This window comes from Rhinoderma darwinii, chromosome 5, assembly GCF_050947455.1.
Source record: "Rhinoderma darwinii isolate aRhiDar2 chromosome 5, aRhiDar2.hap1, whole genome shotgun sequence".
In the NCBI taxonomy this organism is placed as follows: domain Eukaryota; kingdom Metazoa; phylum Chordata; class Amphibia; order Anura; family Rhinodermatidae; genus Rhinoderma; species Rhinoderma darwinii.
This window is the reverse complement of record NC_134691.1, coordinates 261691059-261718794: the sequence shown is the minus strand read 5'-3', so window position 1 is coordinate 261718794 and position 27736 is coordinate 261691059. Positions and strand designations below refer to the sequence as shown.

The 27736-nt window shown below is 41.2% G+C and overlaps 1 protein-coding gene across 2 annotated transcripts in view; it reads left to right on the top strand.

Moving 5' to 3' along the window:
• The window catches only part of KIF15 (kinesin family member 15), an 89691-nt gene that overhangs the window by 24329 nt on the left and 37626 nt on the right, over positions 1-27736 (top strand). For both annotated transcript variants that reach the window (XM_075827077.1, XM_075827078.1), the window contains exons 7-17: positions 525-704; positions 1793-2002; positions 2566-2691; positions 3349-3471; positions 12602-12725; positions 16229-16317; positions 21086-21295; positions 22510-22687; positions 23836-23974; positions 24354-24495; positions 27274-27471. In XM_075827077.1, coding sequence (XP_075683192.1) covers positions 525-704; positions 1793-2002; positions 2566-2691; positions 3349-3471; positions 12602-12725; positions 16229-16317; positions 21086-21295; positions 22510-22687; positions 23836-23974; positions 24354-24495; positions 27274-27471 — 1719 coding nt within the window. The remainder of the gene's footprint in view (positions 1-524; positions 705-1792; positions 2003-2565; positions 2692-3348; positions 3472-12601; positions 12726-16228; positions 16318-21085; positions 21296-22509; positions 22688-23835; positions 23975-24353; positions 24496-27273; positions 27472-27736) is intronic.

Here is a 27736-nt window from a genome sequence, read left to right as displayed (position 1 = left end):
ATAAACCCTTTAAGGCTATGTTCACACGGAGTATTTTGCAGGAGGAATATCTGCCTCAAAATTCAGTTTGGAAGTTTGAGGCAGATTTTCCTCTCCCTGCACGCCGATTTTCGCGCTGTTTTTCGCCCGCGGCCATTGAGTACCGCGGGCATAAAACACAGCGAAATACGCTTTCTCTGCCTCCCATTGAAGTCAATGGGAGGTTAGAGGCGTAAACGCCCGAAGATCGGGCATGTCGCTTCTTTTTCCCGCGAGGCAGTTTTACTTCTCGCGGGAAAAAGTCGCCGACGCCTCCCATTGAAATCAATGGGAGGCATTTTAGGGCCGTTTTTGCCGAGTTTTGCGACGCGGTTTCCGCGTCAAAAAACTCGGCAATATACTCCATCTGAACTTAGCCTAAAGCAGACCAGTATTGTCCCTCTATTTTTAGTATTACCAAAATAGCTATTCTTTATTTGTGGCTTTGACTTATAAGAAATGCTGCGACACGCAATTTCTTAAACAAGACTTCATTATGTTTTTAGGCTGGCGATGGGAAAAGCTTTTTGTGTAAATGCTCTTTTATTGAAATCTATAATGAGCAGATATTTGACTTGTTGGAATCCGCGTCTGCAGGCCTCTGTCTCAGGGAGCATATTAAGAAGGGGGTCTTTGTTGTGGGAGCTGTGGAACAGGTGGTGACCTCTGCAGCTGAGGCATATCAGGTATGTTTAGAAGAACGCTCTGGCATTTTTCATTTGGATAAAAACGCAAGCAAAGAAAATCTGGTGGATTCACCTATAGCCACCAATTAGATCGTTAATTTTATAGTTTAAAATGTGTTGTTAGGGAATGGGACTTCTGTAGTTTAGGCATTTTACTCCAAAATAGTGTCATCTGCTGTGACAGCTTTAATGACCATTTGCGCTAGAATTTAGAGCCGCTTGCGCCATATTCATGTCCGTGCAGTTAAATTTGGGGGTGGGTTATCAATTGCGACTTTTTAAAGCTTCGCAAATGAGAATAAAGTTTCATCCCTACTCCACACAGACGCTGGCGCATGAAAAGTACCGTATTTTTAGCCAGTCTGACGGCAGCGATATCTGCTGTGACATCTTTTGCAAAGTAGGCCGATGCAGTCATAAATTTGTTGTAGCATAAATAATTAAATTAGCCTAGCTTTAACTTAGATGTTGGGTAAATGACACCACTTTTGATGCATGTGGGCCAATGTTGTTGGTTTGATAACCTACCTTCTACTAGTTCTACTTAGGCTAGGGCTACACGGCAACACTGGGCACGACAACGATCGCTGTTTTGTCCTGCCTACTACATCGCAGTGTGAAAGCAAATATGGTCGCAACGCAGCAGCACTCAATTTCATTAACTGCGATGCAGTTGGGGTGACACAGCAATCTTCGGTCATGCTAACTGTGTCGCGGCCAAAGTCACTATTTAGCTCGTAGCCTTATACTAATTCCTGTGTTCCTAATTTAATTTGCTAGTCATAAAGCCCAATTCTACAAATGAATGCCACCAATATGACGCTAAAACCTTGGAAATCTCCTTTCAAATGTAACGTTTCAGGATTTTATAGATCAAGATCCAATCCCAAAGTAGACAAAAGCTCTATATAGATGGGAGTTTATAGTTCTCATTTTCTAATGGGACCTAAAAGATATGCAGAAATAATCACTTCATAATTTTTTTTTCTAGTTTTTATATATAAAAAAAAAATTATGGTTGTCACTGCTTTGTGATATACTTGACTGTACTTCATTAATAAATATAGGCAAATTTGTTATTTTGTTAGGTTCTTTCCACCGGATGGCGGAACAGACGTGTGGCCTCCACTTCCATGAACAGGGAGTCCTCACGATCGCACGCTGTATTCACAGTCACCATTGAATCAATGGAAAAGATCAATAAAATTGTCAACATTAGATCTTCACAACTTAACCTTGTAGATCTTGCCGGATCGGAAAGGCAAAAAGACTCCCATACTGAAGGAGTCAGACTTAAGGTTGGCATGCAATTTTTTTACTTAATGGAACAGTTTTCTAATTCATATACGGGAACCTGAGCTATAAACAAGTAACTGTGTAATATATTGGTAAAAAGTGTGGGCTTATAGTTTTCCCCCTACTAAAATATTTTGTTGTCCCATTCCTCAATATTATCATTGTAAGAAATGTAACTTGGAAATTCCATGCGATCTGTCGCGCCCGGTAACAAAATGGTGCAAATTTTGTCAAGACAGAATCCCATTGAAATCAATGGTATCCACTTTGTTTTCCATTTCAGACCGGCTTTTCAGCTGGAGAAATGGCAGGAACAGAGTAAGGATGGACTGATGTTATAGTGGCCTCAGAATATAATTTTTGCCCAGAAGTGCGAGCCTGTCGACTTTTCATGTATTACATTTTTCCAATAATAGTATACGGTTTGTAAGTCTGGTTTACGAACTGCACCAGTGTGTCATATGTCCATGTAACACATCACTCGGAGATCTATCACATTTCTGAGGTAATTTTATTGGACTGTTGTGAAAGATGAACTTCATGCTTGTATATTTCTATTGTATAGGAAGCCGGCAGCATAAACAGATCATTGAGCTGTCTGGGTAAAGTGATAACATCTTTGGTAGATGTGGCTAATGGCAAACAAAGACATATCTGTTACAGAGACTCCAAACTTACCTTCTTGCTGCGGGTATGTATCCACTGACACAATACATGTTACCCAAATATAACATTCATTTTCAAATTCATAGAAGACGTAGAGGTCCTAGTCCTGGAAGGCAACAGCATAAATGGCTTTTATCCCTACCACCACCACCCTGACAGGATCTCTCTAACAATATACTGTAGTTTAACGGTTGTAATCATTTTTATGGGGTTTTTTTTATTTCATTTTTGTTCCAATGCATCAAAAAAACTACAGTCTTAATTAAAAATATCCTATTGTTTTGCATCTACAGTTCCCATAGAGGGCTATATGTTTCTGTGCTAACAGACCGCAATCAAACTCTGTGTTGTCCTAACCTGCAGTGATATTGCTTTCCATAATGCTCTAATTCTTACTAGCGCATATGTTTGGTATTTAAGCAAGTAGTAGGGGACAGATGGAAGGCAATATGAATGCATCAGACTACACCGGGTTTATTTGCGGTCTGTTACCATGGAAACAGTCCTGTATGGGAGCTGTATACACAAAACCTTAAGAAATTTTTAATGAACACCGTTTAGAAAGGTGTTTTTTGTATATTTTTAGATGCACTGGAACAACAACAATAAGATGGTGGCCATAGCTTTAAGTTTCAGAAATGTGGTGTTTAGAAATTTTACATTCCATTGTTCTTATTTACAGGACTCACTTGGTGGGAATGCAAAAACTTTTATTATTGCAAATGTTCACCCTGGATCAAAGAGTTTTGGGGAAACCTTATCGACTCTGCAATTCGCACAGAGGGCAAAACTTATTAAGAACAAGGTAATGTGTTACAGGAGTTGTCAACCTTGGACAATCCCTACTTGTTAGAAGAGTCCGTTGACAATAAGCTGATATCAAAGTGTCACCCTGCTGGGACCCCCAACGATCAGCTATAATCTGTGGGAAAAACAGTCCGTATCTACTCAATTTCCCTACAGCACCACCACAGCAGAAATTAGGCATTACACAATTCAAATCAATGGGTTATCTGTGAAATGCAGGACAGGTCCTACAGAGCGAGAGACGCTCTGTGTAACTGCTCTCGTTAAAAGATGAGGATCCTGAGCAGATGATTAACCCAGAATTTCTTAATAGGGTATATGAAAATGGGTTTTCTAAACCAGATAACACCTTTAACCCGTTAGTGACCGCCCCATAGTGTTTTTACGTTGTCACTAATGGGCTTTATTTCGATGCAATAGCCTTTTTACATCACTGCATCGAATAAATAAACAGGGAGCTGTCAAATCTCCCTGTTCTCAGCTGCCAGAGGTAGCTGGGGGCATCCCTGCTCGAACGTGTGAGATCGATATTCGTATCGATCTCACCCGTTTAACCCCTTAGATGTGGTGCTCAATTGCGTGCGCCGCATCTGAGTGGTTTTGGAGAGAGGGAGGGAGCTTCCTCTCATCCCACCGGCACCCGGCGATAAAATCGCCGAGAGTCTGTGTCTCCGATGGCAGCCGGGGGCCTAATAAAGGCCCCCAGGTCTGCCTATAGTGAATGCCTGCTAGGTCATGCCGGAGGGATGTTCTAGCAGATGCCTGTCCGTTTTACACTTCATACACTTCTCTGTACAACACCCAGTTGGTAAAAAGTAAAAACACGCCCAGTTGTCCATTGAGAGTCATTAGCATAAATCTAAACTAGCTCATAACTTGCTCAAAAATGATAGTTTTTCAAAATAAAAACCACTGCTGTTCTCTACATTACAGCGCCAATCAGATTATGTAGGAGATAGGACACTTATAATCTGGTGACAGAGCCTCTTTAAGGTCTAAAATAGGCTGGTCATTAAGGGGTTAAGAGACCCAATGGATATGTCCTAAATCAAATCAATTTTAATACATTTTATTACTTTAGGCTTTAGAATTTCTCTTCTTTGTGGTTCATTACCTCTGAGTTTTAGATTTCTGAACACTTCGCAGCTGATCTTATGCTTTTAGTATTTTTATCTTTTAAACCTAAGCTCAGATTCTTCCAATTGGTGATGCGTATTTCTATTCTGTTTTGCCACCAGGAAACTGTTAGGGTATGTGCACACACACTAATTACGTCCGTAATTGACGGACGTATTTCGGCCGCAAGTCCCGGACCGAACTCAGTGCAGGGAGCCGGGCTCCTAGCATCATAGTTATGTACGATGCTAGGAGTCCCTGCCTCGCTGCAGGACAACTGTCCCATACTGTAATCATGTTTTCAGTACGGGACAGTTGTCCTGCAGCGAGGCACAGTTTTCTGAATGCCTTTTTCACACACTGCAGATTTTGCATGTAGTTTTTTCAGCCAAAACCAGGAACGGAACCTAAAAAGAAGGAATATTATAAAGAAAACCTTTAAAGCGAACCTTTCACCTGCCCATACATGTGCAGCATGTAATAGGCAAGGCTGCACAAATCCTGGGGCACTTTACATTTCTTTCCCACCCTTCTCTGTTATTTAGATATCGGTGCTGTTATTTTTGGTGTCCGATATTTAAGTAACCCCCTGAACTGTCAATGGGGTGTGTAATAGCAAGGGGGTGTGTAATAGCAAGGGGGTGTGTAATAGCAAGGGGGCGTGTAACATTGCTGGGACACTGTCCAATCCGCTACGGACAGTGCCACAGCAAGAGCTGGAGAGAGGAGAGCGTGTGTGCACGCGCAGCTCGGAGCTATGCGCGCACTCACTCCTCAGCTCACGGCAGACAAGGACAAAACTGAGTGATCTTGAGAAATCACAGTCATGTCCGCCGAGAGCTGAAGAGCGAGTGAGCGTTCGTACACGCACAGCTCCAAGTTGCATGTGCACACACACTCTCCAGCTCTTGCTGTGGCACTGTCCGTATCTGATTGGATAGTGTCACAGCGATGTTACATGCCCCATTGACAGTTCAGGGGGTTATTTAAATATGGGACGCCAAATATAACGACACTGATATCTAAATAACTGAGATGGGTAGGAAAAAAAATGTAAAGTGCCCCCAGGGTTTGTGCAGCCCTGCCCATTACATGCTGCACTCAGCTGCATGTGTATGGGGAGGTGAAAGGTTCTATCTAAGGGTATGTTCACACGTGCACGTCCGTTACGGCTGAAATTACGGAGCTGTTTTCAGGCGAAAACAGCTCCTGAATTTCAGACGTAATGGCAAGTGCAGGCTTTTTTTCGCAGCGTCCATTATGGACGTAATTGGAGCTGTTTTTCTATGGAGTCAATGGAAAACTGCTCCAATTACGTCCCAAGAAGTGACATGCACTTCTTTGACGCGGTCATCTTTTTTACGCGCCGTCTTTTGACAGCGGCGCGTAAAAAATGACTGTCTGCACAGTACATCGTAAAACCCATTCAAATGAATGGGCAGATGTTTGCCGACACTTTCAAGCAGTATTTTCGGCCGTAATTCCAGGCGTAAAACGCCTGAATTACGTCCGTAAATAGTGCGTGTGAACATACCCTAAGTGTCTCTTCTAGAACCAGTTCTGGTTTTGACTATGTAATTGTTTGAAATTGTGTTTAAATCTGTGACCGGTTCAGTGTCAGCGGATTGAGCTGCTATCCATCACATGTAAGTTCATAACTTAGATGTGATCGTTTACAGGTGGATCCTGCATGTCAGGCACGCAGGACCCGGTGTCACTAAACCCGTCAGGTCCACGGGACTGACGGATTAAGTGAATAGCGCTAGATACAGCTGCTCTGTATAGAAAATACAGAGCAGCTGTATCTTAAAAAGTAAAAATAATTTTTAATAACACACTAAGGCCGGATTTACACGAGCGTGTGCGTTTTGCGCACGCAAAAAACGCGGCGTTTTACGTGCGCAAAAGGCACTTAACAGCTCCGTGTGTCATCATATGGTGTGCGGCTGCGTGCTTTTCGCGCAGCCGCCATCATGATGACACTCTGTTTGTATGTTTGTAAACAGAAAAGCACGTGGTGCTTTTCTGTTTTCATTCATACTTTTCACTGCTGTTGCGCGAATCACGCGCGTCCCACGGAAGTGCTTCCGGGTTGTGCGCGTGAACAACACACAAATATAGGACATGTCGTGCGTTTCACGCAGCAGACACACGCTGCGTGAAAATCCAGGACTGTCTGCACGTCCCCATAGACTAACATAGGTCCGTGCGAGGCACGTGAAAATCACGCGCGTTGCACGGACGTATATCACGTTCGTCTAAATAAGCCAATAAGCCCTAATACACGTTTTATTTAAAAAAAACAAAATTAACACTTTCAAACATTTACCATGCCTTTAAAAATGCATGCAAAATCTGCATCATATCTACAATGTGAACAAGTCCTTAACCCCTTCAGGACTGTTTTGGCCTTCAGGACACAGCCGATTTTTTTCAAATCTTAAGTTTTACTTTATGTGGTAATAACTTTGGAATGCTTTTACCTATCCAAGCGATTCTGAGATTGTTTTCTCGTGACATGTTGTACTTTATGTTAGTGAAAAAATGTAGTCGATAAATTTGGTATTTATTTCTGAAAAACACCAAAATTTAGAGAAAATTAGCATTTTTCTCAATTTAAACGCACACAAAATAGTTACTAATTAACATTTCCCATATGTCTACTTTGTTTGCATCGTTTTTTGAACATCCTTTTATTTTTCTAAAACGTTACAAGGCTTAGGCTGGGTTCACACGACCTATTTTCAGGCGTAAACGAGGCGTATTATGCCTCGATTTACGCCTGAAAATACGGCTCCAATACGTCGGCAAACATCTGCCAATTCATTTGAATGGGTTTGCCGACGTACTGTGCCGACGACCTGTCATTTACGCGTCGTCGTTTGACAGCTGTCAAACGACGACGCGTAAAATGACTGTCTCGTCAAAGAAGTGCAGGACACTTCTTTGAAACGTAATTTGAGCCGTTCTTCATTGAATTCAATGAAGAACAGCTCAAATGTTCGGCCGTCAATGACGCCTTGCATAATGCGAGGAGGAGCTTTTACGTCTGAAACTACGCAGCTGTTTTCTCCTGAAAACAGTCTGTCTTTTCAGACGTAAAAGGAACCTAGCGTGTGCACATACCCTTAGAACTTTAGCAGCAATTTCTCATATTTGAAAGAAAATTTCAAGGCTTTTTTTTTCAGGGACCAGTTCAGTTCTGAATTGGCTTTGAGGGCCTTATATATTAGAAAGTCCACATAAATCCCCCCATTTTGTAAACTGCACCCCTCAAGGTATTCGAATCAGCATTCACAAAGTGTTTTAACCCTTTAGGCGTTTCACAGGAAGTAAAGCAATGTAGAGGTGAAATTTACAAATTGTAATTTTTTTGCCGAAATTCATTTCTAATACATTTTCTTTGTAACACAGAAGGTTTTACCAGAGAAATGCAACTCAATATTTTATTGCCCAGATTCTGCCGTTTTTAGAAAAATCCCAAAAGTGGTCCTAGTGTGCTAATGGACTGAAGCACCGGCTTCAGAAGCAAAGGAGCCCCTAGAGGATTTTGGGCCTCCTCTTTTTTTTTTTTTTTTTTAATAGAATATATTTTAGGCACCATGTCAGGTCTGAAGAGGTCTTGTGGTGCCAAAACAGTGGAAACACCCCAAAAGTTACCCCGTTTTGGAAACTACACCTTTCAAGGAATTTATCTAGGGGTATAGTTAGCACTTTGACCTCACAGGTTTTTCACTAAATATATTGGAATTAGTCTGTAAAGATGAAAATCTACTTTTTTTCTGAAAAAACATAGAAATTTTTAATATTTACAAGGATTAACGAAGAAAAAGTACCCCAACATTTGTAAAGCAATGTCTCCCGATTACGGCAATACCCCATATTTGGTAATAAACTTCTGATTGGCCCTACAGCAGGGCTCAGAAGGGAAGGAGCGCCGTTTGGATTTTGGAGCACAGATTCTGCTGGAATGGTTTTCGCTGCCATGTCGCGTTTGCAACGCCCAGGAGGGACCAAAACAGTGGAAACACCTCAAAAGTTACCCCATTTTGGAAACTACAAATCTCAAGGAATTTTATCTAGGGGTTTAATTAGCATTTAGACCCCACAGGTTTTTTGCAGAACTTATTAGAATTAGGGCGCGAAAATGAATATCACAATTTTTTCCACTAAAATGTTGCATTTCCACAAGGGATAAAGGAGAAAAAAAAACAACCAATTTTTGTAAAGCAATTTCTCCCGAGTACGGAAATACCCCACATGTGGTCATACGTTTTTTTCATTAAATATTAATTAACCCTTTCAGGACTGATCCATTTTATGCTTTCTTTTCGTTTTTCACTCTCCTTCCAAGAGCCATAAGTTTTTTCTTTTTCCGTCAGTAGAGTGATGTGAGGGCTTATTTCTTGCGGGAGGAGTTGCATCTATTGACACCATTTAAAGTACCATAAAATGCACTTGGAAACGGTTTAAATTATTTAAGTTTTTTGCGGTGTTCACCGTGCGAGTTAAATAATGGCATATTGTAATAGTTTGGACGTAGCGATACCAATTTTGTTTATTTTTTGACATTACTTGAGAAGAAAAATGGGAAAAGGCTTTTTTTTTTCGTTTTTAATTTTTTTTTTCTCATTACTAATAACTTTAATTCTTCTACACATTTTATTAGATCGTTGGATCGTGGGTACAATATGCTGCGATACTAATGTATTGCAGTATATTGTTATTTTTACAGGCTTCTGTAACAGCACGATCGCTTTTCCTGTCCGTTAGTCCCGGGTGTCAACTGTAATCCACAGCTGACACACGCAGCGTATGGTGCGGGCTCAGCACATGAGCCCGCTCCATACATCAACCCACACACCTTGACGTGCAATTAAGTCATAATGCGCCAAGGGGTTAATGTACAGCGGATGGTTCAAAGTGAATATTGCAATTTTCCACTGATATGCCATTTTAGTGCACAATATGTTGTGCCCAGTTTGTGCCATTGAAGACAAATACCTCAAAAAACGTTAAGCGGGTTCTCCCAGGTATGGCGATGCCATATATGTAGGTGGAAACTGCTGTTTGGGCACTCTGCAGGGCTCAGAAAGGAGGGAGCGCCATTTTGCTTTTGGAGCACAGATTTTGCTTGGTAGTTGTTGTTTGGAGTTTTGCTGGTATTTCAGTTTATAATGTGGGGGCATATTTAATCTGTGCGGAGAACATCAGGGCATAATAAGAGGGTATAATAATGGGGTATTATCCGCTTTTTGAACACACTGCACATTTTGCATCGTCCTATTCTGAGAGCCAGAACTTTATTTGTTCTCCATTGTAGCTGTGTGAGGGCTTATTTTTTGCGGGACAATCTGTCGTTTTCATTGGTACCATTTTGGGGTACATGCGATTTTTGATCACTTTTTATTCCATTTTTTTGCAAGCCGGGTGACCAAAAACAAGCAATTCTGACAATGTTTTTCAGTTTTTATTTTTTTGCGGCGTTCACAATGCGCTATAAATGACAATTTTACTTTATTTTGCGGGTCGGTACGATTACGGCGATACCAGATGTATATAGGTTTTTTTATGTTTTGCAGCGTTTGCGCAATAAAATCACTTTTTTATAAAAATAATAATTTTTTTGTCGCCATATTCTGAGAGCCATTACTTTTTTTTTTTAGTCAAAAAAGCTGTGTAAGGGCTTGTTTTTTGCGGGACGGGTTGTAGTTTTTATCGGTACTATTTTCGGTTACGTGCGACTTTTTGATCACTTTTTATTCTCTATTTTGGGAGGGGTGGTGACCAAAAAATAGCGATTCTGGTGTAGATTTTGATTTATTTTTTTTTGGGGTGTTCATCGTGCGGGAAAAATAACTTTATAGTTGGGGTCGTTGCGAACGCGGTGATACCGAACGTTACTTTTTTTAATGTGTTAATTTTTTTCCTATAATGAAAGTCTTATTATAGGATTTTTTTTGTTTACATAACTTATAACTTTTATTTTACTTTTTAAAAACATTTTTATTACCTTTTTTTTTATTTTTTTACTAGTCCAACTAGGGGACATTTAGACTTGCAGCTTTGATCGCTGCTAGAGTACATTACACTACCTGCGTAGTGTAATGTACTCTAACTGTCCTTGTCGGTCACACTGACCGGAAGCCTAGGAGGACCGGCCGGAGGCTTCTCCTCTGAGGCTTACATACATGGCAGCCCGGAGACCATTGTCTGGCCACCGATTGCCACGACAAGCATCGGCAGCCCACACAATCACTTTGTGGGGGCTGCCTATGTGCTTCAAATCCCTTAAATGCGGCGATCGCAATCGGTCACCGCATTTATGGGGTTAATTGCCGAAATCCGCGGCGGTGGTCCGCTGACCGGCAAGACTGAAGTGTCGGCTGTCGGGGACAGCTGACCTCCCGGTTCCCGGACACTGTCCGTTAAGACAGTGTGCGCCCGGAACCGCTCTGCAACTGTATGTCCTGGTGCGGGAAGCAAGCCCTCTCCAGGACGCACAGTTGAGGCGCAGCGTGGGAAGAGGTTAAAGTGAAACTGATGATGGCTGGAGTTTCACATTGCGTTTTATTTATTAGGCCAAGTTCACACAGCATATTTTCAGGTGTATTTCAGAGCATAAAAATACACGTGGACATAACTTCCCATTGATTTCAATGCGAAATAACGTGTAATTCAAAAGACCCATAGATTTACGCTGCTAAATTAAAAAATGTCTCGTAAAGAAAAATTAGCTTGTAAAACACTTCAAGAAGTGACGTAACTTCTTTTTATTTCCCAATGATACTTCAAAATACGCTTAAAAAAACTCTTATAAAAATAAAAAACGCCTTACAAATCCGCTCCAAAAACACCTGGATTTCAGAGGCTGTTTTCTCTTAAATTAGCATTGTTTATTTCAGCCTGAGCATATGCCTTTCATGTATTTGTGAACAAAGCCTTAGGAAGCCTAATCTATTTTTATTTATTTTTTAAATTATGGACTTTTTGCTGAGCATTGGAGGAATAAAATTGGGCCGTTACTTTGAGGGACTTTGTCACCAGTTTATCAATTCCCTATCTCAAAACTAATCTAATAGACACTTTGCTGCTGATAACTACAGTGTGTTTTTTTTTTAAAAAAACTTTTATTATTTGCAAAGTTATGAGCGTTTTTCTAAATATGTAAATGAGCCTTTATTAGACAAGTGGGAGGTAACCGCAGCGATTCTCCTGAGGTGGAGCCTCCTCACAGACTCTGACGCTGTCCTATCAGCATGCTGAGACACAGTCTAGAGGGAAGGGGATCACTTCAAACAGCCATATCTCGGGTTGTGGACCACCTAGAACTTTCTGGTTCTAGGTGGTCCACAGTTCGATTTTGGTGGCATATGAAAGAGAAGACTCTAATCTTTCATATGACACCAGGATCACTATCTGTGACACAACCGGAGATAACACCAGTTTAAAACAGTCAGGAATGGAAGCTGTGCACTATATGATCGGGATGTGTTGCTGGGCAGGGAAGGGGGAGAAGCTGATTGGACAGCGTCATACAGAAAACATTACACCACCCAGAGTGAGAAGAAAGTGTAACCTCCTATTTGACTACTAGAGCCAAATTAGCATATTCAGAAAAATGCTCAGAACTTTGCAAATCGGTTTTATTTAAACAAATCATACTAGTTATCAGCAGCAAAGCACCTATTCGATTAGTTAGGAGATAGGGAAAATACTGTGTGAAGCCACCCTACTGGTCATTCACAAATTCATCGTGACATTTGAAAAAGCAAAATAATCCACAAATATTTCAATTGTTCAAATTAAGTGTCGCAAACTATTTCAAAAAAAATAAATCACACTGACCCTTGTAAATTGACGTTCATACATATGACAAATTGATGTGACCCAAAAAGTAAAGCCATTGCATCCAGGGCATGCCGAGTTCAAATACCCAAAAACCTCTTCCAGATTTGTGTCCAGTTCTTTTCTAGAGTTAATTCTAATATCATGTCATTTAACACCTCCAGGCTGTAGTTAATGAAGACACCCAGGGGAATGTGAGTCAGCTGCAAGCAGAGGTGAAGAAACTGAAGGAACAGCTTTCTCAGCTCCTTTCCGGACAGATGCCACAGGATATTTCAATTGCCAGGGGTGAGATGAGAAATCAAAAGCATTTCCTATTACCTGCTTAACTCCTTCACCTTCACATTGTGCTTGGCATGGTAATGATGGCTTCTAGCTGTCACTACATAAATAATTTGTCACTGTGGTAAATGTCAGATTCTCAGGAACTGACATTTTTATTTGACTTTATAATTAAGTCAATTTTTTTTAATCATATACTTTTTTTTTTACTTTTTTTTTAAACTACTTCCAACTTTTTATTCCTAAAACTTTATCTGAATATGAGCATCTAGAGTTATTTAAAGGGGTTTTACAGGCAAATCTGTTTTGGGCACTTTTAATATGTAAGTCAGCACTACTTACATATAGATGGATGCTTCGGCAGGCAAATTCGCCATTCCGCCCCTTTCCACCATTCTCCAAACGTGACCACTGTGACTGATATGGGCGGGCCATGAAACTCACACCCAGCTCAAAGCCCTACCTCTCCAATGTGACACCTAAACTTTTCCCCCTCTCCTCTGCGTGATGCCGCAAGCAGGGAGATTTTGGTCACATGATGTTATGACATTCCGCCCACTGGGAGCATGTCTAACCCTGAGACTTCTGGTCGTTAACACTGACTACCAACGAAGAGACATGGTTAAGCTAATCACGTGACTTAGGAGAACAGATGACCGAGGCGGAACGGGGCATCTGGCTGCCGGATCAGCAATCTATTGTAAGTAGCGCTGACTTACGTATTAAAGGCACACAAAACTATATTGGGCTGAAAAACCCCTTTAATTTACTGCAATATGTTTGATTTAGCTTAAAGGGGTTGTCCATGACCGGACAACTGATGACCTATCTTGTTTATAACTTGCTAAAAAATGATAGTTTTTCAAAATAAAAACCGCTGCTGTTATCTACATTACAGCGCCGATCAGATTATGTAGGAGATAGGGCGCTTATAATCTGATGACAGAGCCTCTTTAAAGAGAACCTTTCACCTCCCCATACATGTGCAGCATGAGAAGGGGAGGGGGGGTGCACAAACCCTGGGGCATTTTACATTTTTTTTCTACTTCCCTCTGTTATTTAGATATCGGTGCCGTTATATTTGGCGCCCGATATTTAAATAACCCCCTGAACAGTCAACGGGGCGTGTTACTATGGCTGTGACACTGTCCAATCAGATATGGACAGTGCCACAGCAAGAGCAAGCAGAGAAAGTGCACGCTCTCTCTCTTCAGCTTGAAGATCAGTCTTTTCACCCGAACTGGCAAGAGAGTGTGTCCCTGCTACGGACAGTGTAAGAGCTGGGGAGCGCTTACACTGTCCGTAACACAGACACGCCCTTTGCCAGTTCGGCAGACAAAGTACAAGAATGATCTCTCGCAAGAGCTGAAGAGATTAGAGCGCGCTCCTCTCCACAGCTCTTAGGCTGGGTTCACACAAGCATGTTACGTCAGTAATGGACGGAACGTATTTCAGCCGCAAGTCACGGACCGAACACACTGCAGGGAGCCGGGCTCCTAGCATCATAGGATGTACGACGCTAGGAGTCCCTGCCTCTCCGTGGAACTACTGTCCCATACTGAAAACATGAATACAGTACGGGACAGTTGTCCTGCAGCAAGGCAGTGACTCCTAGCGTCGTACATAACTATGATGCTAGGAGCCCGGCTCCCAGCAGTTTGTTCGGTCCAGGACTTGCGGCCGAAATACGTTCCGTCCATTACTGACGTAACATGCTTGTGTGAACCCAGCCTTACACTGTCCGTAGCAGTGACACCCCCTTGCCAGTACACTCCCCGTTGACTGTTCAGTGGGTTATTTAAATATCGGGCGCCAAATATAACGGCACCGATACCTAAATAATGGCGGGAGGTAGAAAAAAAAATGTAAAATGCCCCAGGGTTTGTGCAGCCCTCCCTGTTACATGCTGCACATGTATGGGGAGGGGAAAGGTTCTCTTTAAAAACTGATCAACTGTCAGTTTTTCATGGCCATTTTGCATCCGTGTGTCTCTAAATTTTCATCGATTTCCAGTCCGTTTTTAATGGAAGTTTGTCATCCATTTACCATCCGTTTTTCACGGCCATTAAAAAAAAGATGGATGTAACTTGTCAGGTTTTTTTCATGCCCCAACTCCCTGAACACACCGTAGTGCCACAATGCCCCTGTAGATAGTGCCACTATGCCCACTGTTGATAATGCCCACATAGTGCCACAGTTCCCACTGTAGATGGTGCCACAGTGCCCACATATAAAGTGATAGTGATACATTACCTATTGTAGATAGTGCCACAGAGCCCACATAGTGCCGATGTAGAAAGCGCCAGTGTCCCCTGTAGATAGTGCCACAGTGCCCATGTAGATAGTGCCACACCCACCATATGGTACGCCCCCTTGTAGATGGCACCCTCTCCCCTGTAGATAGCGCCACTGTAGCTCACTGTAGGAGCGGAATCATTCTGCCCATAGAGGAGCCCCTGACGTCTCTGTCCATATATGGACAGTGACGTCAGGAGAGCAGAATCCCCTGCCAGAGCAGGCTGAAGATTCCACTACAGGAGTAACCTGTATAGTGACGCCGGGGGCTTCCGGCCGCCGGGGATTCCGCTCCTACAGGGAGCTACAGTGGCGCAATCTACAGGGAAAGTGGGACAATGTACAGGGGAAGGAGGTTGCTATTTTCAGTCAGGGGGGAGTTATCTACATGGAGTGGTGCTATCTACAAGACTGGTGTCCCCTGGTGTCCCCGGCCAGAGATCTTGCGATTCTCTGGCGATTCCATTGTTGAAAGTCCGACATCACTGTCCTACTATGCACAGTAATGTCAAGGGCTTTCCCGGGCTCAGCGCTCAAAGTAGCGCACTGTGCGGGGAGTCCTCGGCCAGGATCAGTTTTTACCGGCCGTCACATTCACTTCTTTGGGATCCGTCTGGCCGCGAAACGGCCAAAACCAGGACATGTCCTATTTTTTGACGGACAATAATCACTGGCCGTTAAACAGCCATGCGAGTAAACCCATAGACCTTCAATGTTCTGAAAACGTCCGTTTTTCACTGTCGTGTAGGTCACTGCCTAAGGCTACATTCACAGGACGGGGAAAAATGGCCGTGTGATGATGTTTTTTTTTTAACGGCCCTCAAGTGGCCATTTTCAAAACAATGTAGTTCTATGGCCATCAAAAAATAGGCATGCCGATACTCTGGCCGCTATTTCTGCTCCTGGAGGAGCCCCTGGCGTCACTTGCCATATATAGACTGTGGCGTCATGTGAAAACTGATCCATTCAGCTCTATATCCTATTTTTTGATGGCCTGTATTTACGGGCCGTTGAAAAAACGGCCGTGTAAATAGTCATAGAACTACATTGTTCTGAAAACGGCCATGTGATAGCAATTTAAAAAAAACGTGCATCACACCATTGTTCCCTGTTGTGTGAATGTAGCCTAAGTAGTCTATACTGCTATAGCTGTGTGCTCATACAAATAAAATAAAACAAATTTTTGCATGAAATATTTTTCCTCCTAAATCTAGCGCCCTCTGTCGATGAAAACACTGCAGACTATATGAATAACTTTTTAGAAGCAATAATGATCCTGGAGAAATCGGATGCTGAAAAGAAGGTGAGATTGTCTGTTAGTCATAGAACTGTTTAGAATTGGAAACTGAAATAGTTAATATCTGAAACAGATCAAATATTCATTTATCAACAAAATTGAGGCAGTATGGGGGAATATATTAAAAGCTTTACACCAGGTTTCTGGCATTTAAATTTGGGGTATTTACTTTTTTTTTTTTTTCTCTTCTCTTGTCTCTTCTCTTGTCACTCCAAAAGTGGCGAGAAAAGGTGTGTCGCTTAGCGTAAGGAGAACCACTCCTTCCACTAAAAATGTCAGCATTTCAAACGCTAGTCTTAAAACTAATCAACATTGGCGGGAAATGCGGCACATTTATTAAGTATATACCTCTTAAAGTGTAGCTAAACGTTTAACAAACTTCTGACGTCATAGTGACATGTCAGAAGTTTTGATTGGTGGGGGTCCGAGCAATGAGACCCCCACCAATCGCTAAAACAAAGCAGCTAAAGCGCTCAGCCGCTTCTTTTCTGTTCGGCTTTTTGTGGAAATCAATGTATCGGAGGCCGTACGTAATAGAAAGTGTATGAGCCCGTACTCCGATACATCGGCTTTCTGGAAAAACCCAAACAGAAAGGAAGTGGCTGAGCGCTTCAGCTACTTCGTTTTAGTGATTGGTGGGGGTCTCCGTGCTCGGACCCCCGCCAATCAAAACTTCTGACATGTTCTAATGACATGTCATAAGTTTGTTAAACATTTAGCTACACTTGACGCATCTCTGGCTGTCCATGCAACAGAAATGCAATTCTACACCTGCTACGAGAAGTTATAGATTTGCGCCTTAACTTACGCCCTTTCTCCTTCCACTAAGCCACAAAAACGTTTATTTGCATTTTTCTAAATATGCTAATTTGGCTATACTTGCCAAATGGGAGGTTATTCTTTTCTTTTCACTCTGGACGATGTAATATTTTCTGTATGACATTGTCCAATCAGCATACAGCTTCTCCCCCATCCCTGCCCAGCAACACAGTGTGATCATATAGTATACAGCTTCCATTCCTGACTGTTTTCAAGTGGTGATACCTCCGGTTGTTTCACAGCTAGAACTGCGATCCTGGTGCCATATGAAAGATGAGAATCTCATCATGCTCATAACTTTTAAAATAAACATTTTGGGACACAATTTTCACTAGCATTATTAGTGTGACGGCGCCTATTAGATTAGCTAGGAGATGGGGCATTACTAAACTCGTGACAGATCCTCATTAAGAGCCTAATTCAAATAAATAAAAATTATAGCGTTCTTTTAAAGACACTATTTCCCTTTGAAGGTAACAAGAAAAAGGTACAGGTCACTTCTGTCAACACTTATTGTTTTCCTCTAGCCTATCCCCAATTCACATTAGCATTTGGTGACCACTCTCTGTCTGCTTCAAAGTTTTTGAAAATGTCTGCATCCTTTCTGGGACTGATTTTGGAGATCTCAAACAAAATAATAAGGTTTATTTGTAACCTTTTAATATTGTATGCGGGGGGGTCTCATAAACCGTTTCCTAAGGCTATATTCACAATTGCTTTATTTTTCTACCATAGCGTACATATATGTAGCGGATTTTCCGCTCAGAATCTGCATGTGTTACATACGGATTCTGCATTGAAAAGGGTAAAGTCCGCTGTGATAATTCGTAACAGAAAATCTGCTGCATGCGATCTGTGTGGAAAATGTTTAGCAGCATTTGAATAAGATTTGTTCAAATCTCATCCACATGGCTGGGACTGTAATCCACTTCAAATTTTCTTGTCCCTTTTGCAAGGAACCACAAATTCTGTTGCTCCATGACTGCCAGAACAGTTCCGCATGCTGAAGTAAAACAGACAAAAGCCTGACAGACCCATTAACCACCTACCGGTTTATCCCAAGCTCAGGCAGCGTGTTTGAAGAGGGCTTCAAATGCTCAGTGACTCTAAATGCTCTATTTTGGCTTGAAAGCAAAAGCTGTTTGTCAAATATGGGGGGTAGTCCATTTACCTTGTCAGATGCCGTGGTCCATGCTGATCACAGCATTTAAGTGGATTAGCAGAAAAAAATAAAAATGACTAACTGGTGTTGCCGTGTCCTGCATGATAAATGGCATAAAAAACACTAAAAAGCAATGCCAGAATAGCTATTTTCTGTTTATCTTGCCTCCCAAAACAGAAATAAAAAGTAATCAAAACGTCATGTGTACCCCAAAATGGTAACCGTAAAACCTAGAAGTTGCCCCAAAAAATAAAAATGTTATGCGATGACCCTTTTTTTTTTTTTTTTTTTTTTTTAAAGTGGTTGTAGTTTGCAAAAGTATTAAAACCAAATAAAAACTATATACATTTGTTATCGTTGTAATAGTAACGACCTGTAGAATACATTTAATGGGGTTTGTGTAGTTTTGGGGCGTTTTTTTTATACTGATGACCTATCCACAGGACAGGTCATCAGTATATGATCGTTACCACTGTATAGCAGCCGTGCTGGGTTACTGCAGCTCCTCTCCTATTCACTTGAATAGGAGCCGAGTTGCCGGACGGCCACTATACAGTGATCGGAGCCTTCTGCTTCCGGCGCGACCCCTTCATAGCTTCCAGCACCCGCAGGCAGCTGGAACAGCTGATCGGTGCGGGGTCTGAGTTTCGAACCCCCATCAATCATAGGTGATCAGTATAAAAATCAGTCCCCAATCTGGACAACCCCTTTTAACGTATTATTTATACCACATGGTAACCATAAAAATAAATCCAAAAAACAATGGGGAAATTGCTGTGTTTTTGTTTTTCTTCCATTTCCCTCCCCAAAAAAATAAATAAGACCTTCAATACATTATATGTTCCCCAAAAGGTTTCCTATAAAAACGACAACTCATCCTGAAAAATACACGGTCTAATATTACTACAGTAAAGAAAAAAATTATGACCTCATGAATACAGGGGGGGAAATAAATTTACTAAAATTAAGTCACTAAAGGGTTAAAATGCACTTAAGAAACCTGAGTTATTTTTCAACTTTATTTACTTGTCATAAATTCAAGGTCTGCAAAAAAAGTGACATTTTCAGAGGGTTTTTCCCAATTTTGATGTGTTAGTAGATTAACAGTGAATGAGATTTGTTGGGAGCGGTTCCAAAAAGTATCGGTCATACTAATAGCCGTTTTAAAAATGGAAGCCATGACGCCAGTGTGAACACAGACTAAAGCCTTATTCAGGCCGCATATGGATCTATGGTGCAGTAAGTTTAATTCAGTAATACTGCCGGTAATTCCGATGTTGCTAAATTCCAATATTCAGTGTAAATAGTGTACGTTTATTGTTAATTATACGGTCCTGCCTAGATAAACATTTAAAATAATTTTATTAATATGATATTAAAAATAGGGCACTAATGGCAAAAATAGTGAGTCTAGGCGTTGGCAAACAGATTCCACGGTCCCTGATAAAGTGTCAGGCAAAAGGTAATGTTAGGTAGACCTTTAATCAACAGGACACTAGACAGGGGAAGTGAATCGTACTCCTTGTCCATTTGCCATAGCAATACAAAATCACCAAGCCTCCTTAGAATGTCCTGTATGCACAGATGATTAGCGTGCACCACTTAGAACATAAACAGAGGACCCTAGCAATTATAAATGTGGTCTGTATGCCACAAGTAAGCAAAGTCCCTTTAAAGGTCTACCTAACATTACCTTTTGCCTGACACTTTATCAGGGACCGTGGAATCTGTTTGCCAACGCCTATACTCAGTATTTTTGGCATTAGTGCCCTATTTTTAATATCATATTAATAAAATTATTTTAAACGTTTATCTAGGCAGGACCGTATAATTACGATGTTGCATCCAGAATATCTAGTTATAGGGGTTTTCCCATAATCAATATTTATCACCTAGCCACAGGATAGGTGATAAATATCTGATCGGTGTGGGTCCGACCGCTGGGCCCCCCACGATCAAGAGAACTGGCTTACCTTGCCGTTCTTGCGAGGCCCATAGGAATGGAGTGGTAGTGCGCATGCTCAGCCGCTGCTCTATTCATTTGTATGGTGCTGCCGAAGATGTCGCTCGGCAGCCCCATAGAAATGAATGGTGTGGTGGTCGAGCATGCGCATTTCAGCTCCATTCCTATGGGGCTCCCAGGAACAGCAAGCTAAGCTCGTGATCGGTGGGGGTCCCAGCAGTCAGACCCCCACCGATCAGATATTTATCACCTATCCTGTGGATAGGTGATAAATAATGATTATGGGAAAACCCCTTTAAACATGTATACAGTACGCCTGTCTGAATGAGGCCTAAATCATTACTAATTTTGCTTTGGTACTAAACAAAATACAAACATATAATGTCAGGGAGTATGGTAGGGAGCACGGCTTAAATATAAGGCACTAGCACTACAATGAACTGGTTAAATAATTGTGGATTCTCTAGCATACAATGCATCTGGAAAGTCTTCAGACCGTTTCACTTTTTCACATTTTGTTAAGTTGAGGCCTTGTGCTAAAATAAAATAAAATTCAAGTTTTTACACACAATTCTACATTCAATTCCCCATAATGATAAAGTGAAAACAGAATGTTTGACATTTTTGCAAACTTATTGAAATTTAAAAACTCTAATTTTGCATGGACATAGGTATTCAGACCCTTTACCCAGTACTTAGTTGAAGCGTGCGTGCGTGCGTGCGTGCGTGCGTGCGTGCGTGCGTGTGTGTGTTATCTCCAAGTATGTTAGGGAGTTTTTGAATCAAAGAAATCTGGAATTTGATGTTGGTTTAACAAAAATGTTCCATAGGCGCTACTACAAAAAGTGTCTCAGCTTGAAGATCTCTGTAACAAGAAAGAGAAGTTTATCCAGTCCAACAAAATGATTGTAAAATTCCGAGAAGATCACATATCTCGATTAGAGAAGGCCCACAAAGAGGGTCGAAATCTATTTTCAAATCTTGAACAAGATGACCTCATAGCGGAAATGAAGGAAGAGCTGCTTGTTTTAAAGGAACAGGTACTGATTGTTCATATTTTTGATTCCAGAATCTTTTGTTTTACGGATCCGATCAGAATATTTCCTTTGTACAATGTTGGATAGACACAGAAAAAAGCAGTGGAGATCATATTCGGAGGGCGTGCTTCCGTGATTGTAGATGAGAAAGTTTGTCCTGATCTAACCAATGCATGGCCGACTATTGTGAATATCATTCATGAACATGTATTTTCTAATCTGAATGCTAGAATGGTAGCGAATTGTAGGCAATTTGTAACCAAATCCCTTACCTGCTACAATTGATTAAACAAATTTCAGGTGGTTAGAACCAATCGTTTTAGTATCAAACAGAAGAATTTGTCTTTTCCGATCAGATTGTTTACAGTTATCGTTATGTCTGTGGTCAACACAGGATGGTGTAACGCGGAGGAACCATACACGATTTACTAAACTTCGAAAGATTTTTCAAAGCTTAAACCACTAGATCTGGTAAAGAGAAAATCGCACTGCTTGCAATGTCTATATTAATATAACAGAAATATGGCTGTATTAGCGCACCTATATCTGGACTAGTTTGACCTGCTGTTTAAGTGTCTTGCCACCATTGTAATGCATTATCATGTAACAGATGTCTTAGGCAAAACAAGCCACTGGGTGGTCCTGCATCTAGCAAACGCGTTTGTCTCCAGCACATCTCCAGTCCCTAAAAATATTCGAAGGACAACACTTCTCTAAATTAAATTGTCCTGTAGTGTATAGTAGAAAAACAAAATTGCTGAAATCGCTTACTTATTACTGCCTGAATGTAAAGGGCCGTAACCTGAAACGTTTCTACCACATCACAGTGACCTTTTCTGCCACTGCTGTGGACTTTATCACCTTTATGTCACAGTGATACGGTTTAGGTACAGATTACTATTCATATCAATGTGCACATATGCAGTATTCAACCAGTTAGGATGTGACGTTGATGCGTATGATGATATGAGACACAATGTCGGTGGTCATGTTCAGCCTTGTCATAGCAACACTTTTTGTCATTCTATAGAAGAACAGGAACTGTGGACTTTTAGTCCGTAACTTCAAGTAATCGATTATAAAACAATCTTTAGATTTAAAATGTACATTTAGGACCATTTAGTTGTCCTTTAAGATTCTCTGTCATAAACTGTGCAGTAATTTGTATTACCTCCCATGATGTGTTCATGTTTTTTTTGTTCTATACAAATCACCAGATTGAGCACCACCCCCGCGTCACAAAGTATGCGCTAGAGAACCATAGTCTCAGGGAGGAGAATAAAAGCCTGCGCTCCCTTCAGTCTGTGAAACGGGCTCAAGAAGTTACCAATCAGATGATTGCAGATCTTGAGAGAGCTTTCCTGGAAGCCTCGTCCGCTGTGAAAAACACTGGAGGTAATAATACCTTTTGTATTTCAGATCTATTACACGTGTATATTTTGTTCTCCTTTTTTTTAATTTTTATATATAACTATACGTAGGTGAACAGATGATAAATTCTAATGAGAGGAATACTTTTTAAAGAGCGTGTGTCACCAAAATTCGGTTTTCCCATGTTTTCTGAGTAATTACAGAATAATGTGATGACTATATTCTGTACTATGTGACACTGATTTTCTTCTAATATCTTTTCTCTGCAGCTATCCTGAATTTTATGTTTTTATCTTAACAAAATGACTGCTCGTGTGTATTCATTAGGAGTTCTGACCTTGTCCCAGCCCTCTAAGCATACAATGAATTAGAGGCTGATTGGTCGATCATGTGACCTCATATACTCTGCTGAGCTACACTGAATCTAATTGGTCAGAGCCCTCACTGCAGCTCCAGCCTTTAGACTCATTCAAACACAAGTCAACTCTTTAGACTCATTCACGTGAACATCACTGAGAAATCACACAAAGAAACACTAAAATAGTAAAAAGAAATGTATAATTTAACTAAATGTCACCAAGGGACTAATTAAAATAGTACTGATTAAACCTCAAAATTGGTGGCAGGCATAATAACATCATTAACAATCTCCTATAAGCTTTGACAAGAGGCTTTATATACAGTATACATGGACTAGGGCAGTTATTACTCAGTAAGCCTTATTTATGAATAAAAAAGAAAAAGGTTTCCAAAGCAACCAATCATATAATCTAGGTGTCCTTTTTTTCTCTTGTGTAGATTAGCTAGTGAAAGTATTGCTATTTGGTTGCTATAAGCAGTTCTCATTCCCCAACACATTTGGAAAAATCCAACCTAGAAATAGGCTTGAATTTTAACACGTCAGTTGCACTTGAGTCCAGTGTTTGCAATTTGCACTGTGGTTCCGGCATGCTGTGCGCTCCTTACCATAGTGTGTCTATTCGGAATGCAATAAGTGGTTTTCCTCAAGCTGAAATTGCCAGGAACAATTTAGTCTTAGATGTCCAGTTAGACTGATCCCAAGAGATAAGTTACATGATATTATTCTGTTTATGATAATAGAACAATTAATACCCCTTGCTCTCTTGCGAACATTAAAATCGTATCTGTATCTATCTTCTTTGTTCCACCAGTTCGACCTCTACACTCAACTCCAATAGCTTCAGATAGCCATCTGGCTTCTACTGAAAAGCTAAAGGAGAAATTGATGCAACTTCAAAGTGAGCTGGCCACTGCAAAACAAGAATACGAAGAATTCAAAGAGCTTACAAAGTTAGTTCAAATGTTTATAGGACCTTTCAGCAGGTCCCTTACTTTATTTACTGCTCTGTATACAGGGCTTGATGCCTTGGTGGTAATATAAAGAAAAGGTCGCTATGGAGCCCTGTTCTCCCTGAAGTGAGTATCTCTTGAGCATGTTGCCCTTTCCTCTGCAGGGAGTTGCTTTCTGTGCATGACTGCAACAGGTGTTTGACTCTAAACCCCTCATCACTGCCATATGGCAACACTTCTTTTCATGAGCTGTATGAAATTTATAGATTTTTTTTATATTATATATTTTACAAATTACCCCGAAATCCCCCAAACAAAATAGACATTTTAAAGTTGTGAAGATGTCGCATAACCAAGTAATTGTGTGTTTATTTTTTAGGAAGAAACAAGTTGAGCAAGAGTCAGAGCTTCAGTCTCTATACAAATCCAACAACCATCTTGAAAATATTTTGGAAGCCATCAAGGCTCATAAGAGGAATGAAGTGTCACAGCTGAACAAAATGCACGTAGAGACAATCAAGGTAAATTTAACTCAATAGTAACTCTATTGTGAGGCCTCATGCACACGACCATAGCCATATCCACGGCCGTGGTTTTCGGGTCGGCCAGCCGCGAGCCGCCCGGACCGCAGAACACGGCCGTAATACGGCTTGCCCGTTCTTTCTGCGGTCCCGGCTCCGGGGCCATGCACGCGGACTGTGGAAACCACGGTCGTGTGCATGGCCCCATAGGAATGAATGGAGTCGCAATTCTCCCGTGGATTTTCGGGGGAATTGTGGCCGCAAAAGCTTGTTCGTGTGCATGGGGCCTTATTACTGCTCTTGGTCGTCGTCTTCCTGTCTGTCACCATTGTGCACCTGTCTTGATGTATTATGCATAATACATTGCTGCACTTTATAAACTTGGTACTGCGTAATGCTTTATAATGTATTGATAAGCCACGGCACATTGTCGGGATCTTCATCGATTTTAATGTCTAATGACATTAGAAAAAAACGTTTTTCTTTTTTTTTTTTTTTCTTTCTTTCTAAAATTAGTCTATTAGCGAAACGTCCCAGTATAACCATAACAACACATACAATAAGGGTAGTGCATTAATTATGGAGCCCAGTGAACAGCAAAGAATGAAAAGATATTGGCGGAATCACTTGCATATACTCCAGTGATAAAAGTTTATAGCGTAAGTCCACCTTTGCCGAATTTTAGGACAACCACTTAGAATAAAACGCATGGTCAGAGGCTGGCAGTTTGTAGTCCGGTTCTTGAACTCACTTTCCGAAATTTTATTTGTCGTGTGACCAGTCTCCGCAAAAGTGGATTCAAATAAATTAATTTCTACATTGTATGTCCCCCAAAATGGGGCCTACAAAAACTAGGCTTTATATACAAGATTGGGGGGAAAAAAAATAACTGGTTCTTTAACTCAGAATGACGTGTATGTACGTCATCTGCAGGGGTTATTTGGCGCATGATCTCTGTGGGAGCAATGTTCGGAGATAACTTTTGAACTTGACCGTTTGGCTGCTTAAATGCTCCGCTCAATAGCGACCATGGCATTTAAGTGGTTTGACAGGGGGAGGAGGCTCCCTCTGTCACCTATCGGCAGCCCACAATCGCCGATGGGCTGCCATGGCTGTTGGGGGCCTAACAAAGGCCCCTAGGCCCGTGATTGGATGCCTATTAGCCAAGCCAGAGGCTAATAAGTCGCCTGTCATTTTTACACTATACCAAAGCATTATAGAAGTGACTTATTTTCTTTTAAAAGGGTTTTCTGTAAAAAAAAAAAATTGTAAAACCCAAATAAACGATACATATTTGGTCTCGCAGTAAATGTTAGAACATTTACGTCGCACGGTGCATTTAAAATGCAAACAACAATGGCGGGATTGGCTTATATTTTTTTTTTATATATATATTCTCCCAAAAAAAGTTAATAAAAGTTAATGCAATATATTATATGTACTCCAAAAAAATGGCGTTGAAAAATACAACTTATCCAGAAAAAAACAAGTAGATGGGAAAAATAAAAAAGTTATGGCTTTAGGAATGCGCTGATGAAAAATGGGACTGGTGGTTAAAGGGTTAATGAAACATTCCAACTTGCTGATTAACTATTACATTTTAATATATAATCCTCTATTCTTATTTATAGTTAGATCTACTTACAATATGATCTATTTAACTTCTGGTTTCTAACAGCTATGGTTTTTACGTGATGGTTTCTCCTTCCATTGTTTGCCTGCGGTGCTGTTCTTTCTTGTGTGGAATGTCTCCTTCCATGTTGCAGTCTACCATTCACACAGAACGAAGTATTATCAGTGCCGAAATCATGGTATAGATAAAAGAATGTACAGCAAGGTGGCCACCATGATACGCTGATATCTAAGCACAGAGTTTGTGGTCACCTTGCAGCTGGATTGGCTATCTAAGGCCACATTTGACTTTGTCCTCGTACTGGGATGTATTAGAAGAAGTCCTGATGACCTCCTCTATTAGACAATTCAGGGAGCAGCTCTCCCTCTTGGGAATTTAGATTCTTTTATTTCATTGGGTGTCATTGCTTAATGGGTGACTAAACTCGAAAAAAAACCATGTCTGAGTGATGTGCTTAGTTTCTGAGCGAGCGGTATCCGGGTTTAATAGAAAGTCTATGCTCGTTTGGATTTCCGAAGAAAGCCGATCAGAAACGAAGCGGCACAGTGCTCACCCGAGTGCCTCTGCCTTTTAGTTTTAGCGAACCTTGTGGGTCTCAGTGCTTGGACCCCCACCAATCAAAAACTACTGACATGTCAAAAGTTTTTTAAAATTTCAGTTACGTTTTAATTTCCCATGCAGAAAATTAACACCCATATTTCCTTTTTTGGCAAGAACAGCTAATCGCGGGTGGTCTCAGCTGCGAGATACTTATGATCAATGTCAGGGGTCCATTGACATAGTTATGAGTAGTTCAAACCAAAGAAACCCTTATAAAGGATTAGTTGCATCTAATAATGATTGGTTTATTGCTAGGATAAGCCAAAACATTATGATCTGCTTGATGAGATGTCATCACTTCCGATAGTGGGAAACCTCTTTAAAGGAGCGCCCACCGATCAGATATTTGTGGCCTATCCTGAGGAGAGACCATCAATTTTCTCTCTGGGAAAACCGCCTTCAAGTATACAGTTCTTGCATAGCAGATGCTTGGTACATGCCAAGGTATCTACTTGGCTCTCAATACCGTCCCCAGACTCACGTTTACGGTGTACATAATGCTCCTTTTTTCACTTTCATAGTTCTTTTTTGTCTTCTGCTTTTAGAACATGACAACTCCCACAAAAGCTTACAACTTAAGGTCTCGACTTGTACCACGTCTCAGCGCCGATTGCTTGAATCCTGATTTGATGGACACACCTAAGTCCAGGCATGATACGGACGATATAATCAATGAACCCATCCCTCCAGAAATGAGTGAGCAAGCCTATGAAGCTATTGCTGAAGAGCTAAGAATGGTGCAGGTATGTGGAGTAATGGGTAGATTAACCAGTTAGTGACCGCCAATACGCCTTTTCACAGCGACCACTAACGGGCTCTGTTCAGATACATACGCCTTTTCACGGCGCTGCATCAGAATAAGTAAGCGGCGCCGTGAAAAGGAAAAACTTTATGCGTAGGGCTTGGAGCAGCGCCGGATCGAAATCCACTCTTTTAACCCCTTCGATGCAGCGCTCAATAGCCGGCGCTCACCCCACCGGCACTCTGCATGCGATGCGATCGCAGGAT